At 33.5% G+C, this 6624-nt stretch overlaps 1 protein-coding gene across 1 annotated transcript; it reads left to right on the forward strand.

The window, feature by feature from the left end:
* Window positions 1-2816: 2816 nt before the first annotated feature.
* EMB2394 (Ribosomal protein L6 family) lies at window positions 2817-4972 on the forward strand. Its single transcript, XM_078994974.1, has 3 exons — window positions 2817-2958; window positions 3931-4236; window positions 4463-4972. Exons 1-3 carry the CDS (start codon window positions 2936-2938, stop codon window positions 4797-4799), a joined length of 666 nt encoding a protein of 221 aa, XP_078851100.1. The 5' UTR covers window positions 2817-2935; the 3' UTR covers window positions 4800-4972.
* Window positions 4973-6624: the final 1652 nt, after the last annotated feature.

Here is a 6624-nt window from a genome sequence, read left to right on the forward strand (position 1 = left end):
TTTGTAAGGCTAATGAACATCTGAGAAAAGGTGTGTACATCTACCATATCCTCTCTACAAATAGGACATCTAACTGAATCAACATCTCTTATCTAGGTTACTCCTCGTAGAAGACGATCTAGTAAACCACACGCTAAATAAAAACATCAGTATTGATAGGAATATAATTATTCCATCGAGTAATAATACCACCAACGGGAAGATGAATATCATCAATATGACAACGATGTTATCACACCAAAAAACCTCCATACGAATTAAGATTCGAACCATATGAATTAAGATTCGAACCTTAACCATATCAATCATCACCATGAGCTATGCTAATTGCAAAAATCCTACACCACCTCTGATTGAACGTTTCCATGAGAGACTCCAACCATATTGGGACCATAACTCCAAAACGAAACCCTCCCGAAGAGAAGAAACTGCATACATGTGAGGAAATTTAGATCTAAAAGAAGAAGACACAGGACACCTGATGCATAGCTCACACATGAATAACACCACTATCATAAAGTTGAATGATAGAACCAACTATAAAGGACCAAACCCCACAACCACCTACATGCCGAGAACCCGAATGAAGACCAACCCCACCCTTGTACCATAAAGAGTTTTCAAAACCTTAACCCTTAAGGAGTTAAACTTAATAAAGAATCGACATCTTCATTTCGTATAACAAAGCAACATTAAAATCATCGAGACTACTAACATCCAGAACACTATTCTGCTTAGAATTTAAAACCACCTCATACTTCACCTAACTCCACCATGTTTCAAACCGCGACACACCTAAAATATTTCTAGTGTTACAAGATTGACCTCCCTTGAGGGATTTGGAACAAATTAATACAGACTCTTCAAATAATGTTATTTAGCAATTTTTATTATTTGTAATGCATCATTTTACATTCAAATTAATAATGCATTCTATTAATTTTTTTTTGGAATGATAGCTATATATTAAAAAAACGGAAGCTAGCTAGAAACTAGTAAAGGACAAATACAAATTAATGCAGAATTAGATGTTGGGTCCAAACATGCAAATTCTTTTTAGTCTTAGCGTTTCTATAAGAAACCTAATTAAAAGAAACAACAACAATATTATCAAAAATAAAATGCTTTCGATGCGTATTCTAATGGAAGAGAAGCGTGTTATTATATGTCCAACGAACCTACATAAGTATCAAGAGAACTGAATCAAGCATGAATCACTCCAAACTCACGATAGGCCTACTATCGATCCATTGAATCATATCTAAAGTTGAAGAAAACACATGTATGTTAATATCCACCTACAAAGCGACCTGCTTCAAATTTTGTAAGGCTAACGAACATTTGAGAAAAGTTGTGTACATCTACCATATCCTCTCCACAAACAGGACATCTGACTGAATCAACATCTCTTATCTAGGTTACTCCTCGTAGAAGATGATCTAGTAAACCACATGCCATATAAAAACATTAGTATTTATAGGAATATAATTATTTCGTCGAGTAATAATACCACCAACAGGAAGAAGAATATTATCAATATGACAACGAACATGTCACACCAAAAATACTCCATATGAATTAAGATTTGAACTTTAACCATCATGTATTTAATGAATCAGAACCATATCAATCATCACCATGAGATCTGCTAATTGCAAAAATCCTACACCACCTCTGATTGAACGTTGCGATGAGAGACTCCAACCATGTTGAAACAATAACTCCAAAATGAAACCTTCTCGAAGAGAAGAAACTACATACGTGTGAGGAAATTTGGATCTAAAAGAAGAAGACACATACCAAATATCAAGCCAAACCCTCATGTCAGCCCCATCCCCATCACTAAACACCCGATGCATAGCTTACACATGAATAACACCACTGTCAAAAAGTTGATTGATAGAAACAACTATAAAGGACAAAACCCCACAACCACCTACATGTCGAGAACCCGAATGAAAACCAACCCCACACTCATACCATAAAGAGTTTTCAAAACCTTAACCCTTAAGGAGTTAAACTTAATAAAGAATCGGCATCTTCATTTTGTATAACAAAGCAACATTAAAATCATCGAGACTACCAACATCCAAACCATAATTCTGCTTAGAATTTAAAACCACTTCATACTTCACCAAACTTCACTGTGTTTCATCCCCCCCCCCCCCCCTCCCCAAGAAAATATAGCCTTGCACGACTTGAAAGTATGACAAACTCCTTTAGGCAATCTTAACATAAACGTGTAATAAATATCAAAACTACCAAAAACCGACTTCAACAAAGTTTATTGTGACTACCAAAAACCGAGTTCGACAAAGTTAAACGACCCCTCCTGATAACATCTTAACCTTCCAATTAGAAAGTCTTTTTTGAAATCTATCATCCATGCATCAATCCCAATACTCCTATCGAGTTTTGATTGGTGGTGGTGGTGGTGGTGTGTGTGTGTGTGGGGGGGGGGGGGGGGGGGGGGAGTTTGGTTAATCCATGATTGGAGCCTTGGATGTGACTATCGTAACAAGTTTGAGATCATCACCAAGATGAAAGTGGAAGATGATGTTGGAAGAAGTTTACGGGGTCATGGGGTTTAATAATAATAATAATAAAAAAAAAAAAGAAATAGGACAAAATGATATTTAAAGTTTTAACAACTTGGTTGATTTAAGTTTTAACTACCTATGAATTAAACTTGAAACAAAATAAAACTATATAAATTTAGAATTGCAACAATTTTTTTCAAACCAAATACAATACAAATGTATAACGAAGGACCAAATTAATAATGTACTCTTATAAGTTATAATATATACCCATCTGGCTTTTATTTTCAATTAAAATAACCTGGGTGGTATAAAGTCTTCTTATCTACAAATATGGCGAAGGGATAAACCAGTCTTGGGAGTTTTGGACATCATCATCCTCTTTCCTGGTGACAATGGCTGCTTCTTTCAGTACCAGGTACTCTACAACCCTAATTCTCCTCTCTTTACTCGACGCATTCCATTAACATTCGATTTCTGATGTACCCGATAATCTTCTCCACTTGTTCTGTTTTAATTTCTCCAAAATATAAAACTTCCTGTTCGCTTTGAATCAGCTGCAAAAGAATTAGGGTTTGTACGATATGATTTCAACAGTGGGTTTCCCTTGATGGTTTTACCTTTTTTATTTTTCTTGTTATTAAAGATTCTGTTCTGGTAATTGAAGAAGCCATTTCGTACAGAACATTTTATGAGAAAGGTTTCTATCTATTCTCTATCAATTTCGCGAATACCAAATCCTTTGTTTTCAGTTTGAGCTATCTGTGTTATTTTCAGCTAAATTAGGGTTCTTCGAGCATGGTTTCCACTTTCTACCATGGATTTTTCTATCTTTTAGTTTAATTAATTTGGATTTTATTCTGTAGAACCCTTTTCGCATTTCACATTTCACATTTTACATTAATAACCTATGATGGATATATCTCTTGAATATTTGCTCTATGCCAATTTCTGAAACATGATATAATATCATATTTTGCTTTCTTAATGTATTTCCCATTATATGTCTGAGAGAAATCTAAATCCACTCAATGCATAGAAGATAGGGTAAAACACACACTTATACAAAAAGTTACCATTTTTTTTACCAGTTTTTGCATTATTTTACCATTCTGTTTACATAAATTGGTAACAAATACAAAAATCACTGCATAAATTGCTAAGAACTCCACTTCATTGCATAAATAAGCAACTAGCAGTAGAACATGAACCTAATTTACTTATCAATCAAAAGGGGGCGATTCATTCGCCAAATTCCATGGAATTTGGCTGGAACCGGAATTCAATTCCATTCCATTTCATGACAACCAAACGCATGACAGATTCCAATTCCATCTAAAACATTCTGAGGATCTTGAATATGAAATATATTTACTTTCTTTTTCGGCAGCCAATTGGGATCTACTTTCTTGGGCGAGAGGAATGGAATCTGTGTTTCCAGTGTTCCTGTTAGTCACCTGAGCTTTAGAAGGAAGACAGTGGAATGCAAAGAGTCAAGAATCGGAAAGCAACCGATTGAAGTCCCATCAAATGTGGTAATCACATTAGAAGGTCAAGATATGAAGGTGAAAGGGCCTTTAGGGGAACTTGCACTTTCATATCCAAGAGAAATAGCAATTGATAGGCAGGAATCAGTTCTTAAAATCAGTAAAGCAGTGGAAACAAGAAGAGCTAACCAAATGCATGGCTTATTCAGGTTATTACCCATTTTAAAATCTTTAAAATTTTCACCATTATAATTGATATTTAGGAATTAGGATATTATCATATTTAGTGTTTTTTTTTTGTACATTGCCTTCATTTTTGTTATTAACTTTTCTTAATTTTATTGGTAAATAGCATATGACACAGTAATTTTTGTCAATCAGGTGATAATTTAGGTAATAATGATTTGTTATTTTTATTTGGTTTATTATTTTCAGGACTTTAACAAGTAATATGGTGGTTGGTGTATCAAAGGGATTTGAGAAAAAACTTCAACTAATCGGTGTTGGATATCGTGCAACCGTAGAAGGGAAAGAGTTAATTCTAAGTCTTGGATTTTCTCATCCGGTCAAAATGACAATCCCGGATGACCTAAAAGTCAAAGTTGAAGAAAACACGCGAATTACTGTGAGTGGATACAACAAGTCAAACATCGGTCAATTTGCGGCTACGATAAGGAAGTGGAGACCTCCGGAACCGTACAAGGGTAAGGGTGTGAAATATGCCGATGAGATCGTTAGAAGAAAGGAAGGGAAAGCAGGGAAAAAGAAGTAGTCTGTGTATTGATATCTGTTTCAGTCTCAGTTGTAATTTCCTTTTCGATACTTTTTTATTTTTGGGTATCAGAAGTTGTTTCTTGGCTTAAATTGTGGATTTTCTCTTTTTGGGTGGGTATCCGTGACACTTTGAGAATTCTAGTGCAATACTTCAAAATTAGAGCTGTTTAATAGTTGTTGATTGAGTTAAATCTAGTTTTTTATTAGATTCGAGTGTTTAATAGTTGTTGATTGAGTCAGATCTAGTTTTTTATTAGACTCGAGTGTTTAATAGTTGCTGATTGAGTAAGATCTAGTTTTTTATTAGACTCGAGTGTTTAATAGTTGTTGATTGAGCAACATCTAGTTTTTTATTAGACTCGAGACTCGGTAAGAGGCATATTAAAGACTTCTAGGTATCAAACAATTTAAATGCGTGGGTAAGACCCAAAAGGGGTATATCAAACAACCCTATAAATTGGTTTTAAGTTCTCATTCTTTATTAATATGAGAGGAGATGTTATAACTTTTTTTTTTTACTCAAATTCATTTTTTTAAGCTAAGCTAAATTCCAAAAGGTTAATTTTTGTACAAAGTATATTTCTTTTGGTTTACAAACATGTTCGATTCAAATCTTGAGCTACAATACACATATACATATGATTGGTAAGTGTTACCAAAAAATTTATTGATTGATTAAGAGACATGGAAAGTTTTTGTTTTTAAACGTATTAAAGACAAAAACCATAGGGTTGCCTCTAAATCAAGAAAAGATGTGTAATTCTTATTCTTTAAGCAAAAACAAATGCAGATTAGTCTTTTACACCTATATTTTAATCGGTCAAACTCTTTCTATACACATGCAACCACAAGTTTTCCCCAAGAAATGCATGAATTCTTTTTGGGTTTTCAAAACACAGTTAAAACACGATTTATAATGTGTTGATAAAATATCATAAACGATTCAAAACTAATAAGTAATCTTGAAAAGAAGTAAGGATGCGTTTGATTGTTTGACAAATTTCTTGTTTTTCATTAATAATTTCTAAGAAAAATAAAATTTTAAAAATAAAAATATTTGATTTAATATATTTTCTATTTTTTCTTTTCAAGAACGAGATTTTTTTTATATGTTAAATTACATCTTATTTTGAAAATTGATAATCATCATCTTGCATATTTTACCATTCTAAATTTTTTCTAAAATATCAGTATATCACACACAGACACGCTTCCATCCCTATCCCCACCCCCACCCACGTCATCCCACTTAAGACTGCAGGGAGTGGTCACAGTCAAACCATTAACCAATTCAGCATCACGTAGGTATTTTACAATTCCACAACCAACCCACTAGATTGTGGAAATAATGTTCACTAAAGAGTTGAATCGTTGATAGTTAAAGGGAAAAAAGGAGAAGAGAGAAGGAAAGAAAATGTGAGGGAAAAAGAAAGAACCAATCAAAATGTTCATCTTCATCCGTCTTTACAACCATTAGAAGCCACTTCACAGTCAAACCACTGATCCACAGGACGGTGTTCACCGGTAAGTTAGTGTGCCACATAGGAAACTCACGCATGGGTTCCACCCACTCCGGATAAAGTTCATACTTGTATGTTATATTTTAAGTTCAGTATAATTAATTTAATTTGTTAGAATAAAATAAATGTTTGATATAATCTTATATCAAATAAAAATTAATCATAAATATTATTCGTTTAAATACTAGGAGCTGTCTTCCATTTAAAAAGAAAAGAAATAGTTCTGCTTTTATTTAAAACTTATAATTGTATGGAGACTTTAATGGGTTATATGCGCACAACTTATCTTATCAATCCTCTTTT

Source organism: Lactuca saligna, chromosome 5 (assembly GCF_052625555.1).
Source record: "Lactuca saligna cultivar CGN05327 chromosome 5, ASM5262555v1, whole genome shotgun sequence".
NCBI lineage: Eukaryota > Viridiplantae > Streptophyta > Magnoliopsida > Asterales > Asteraceae > Lactuca > Lactuca saligna.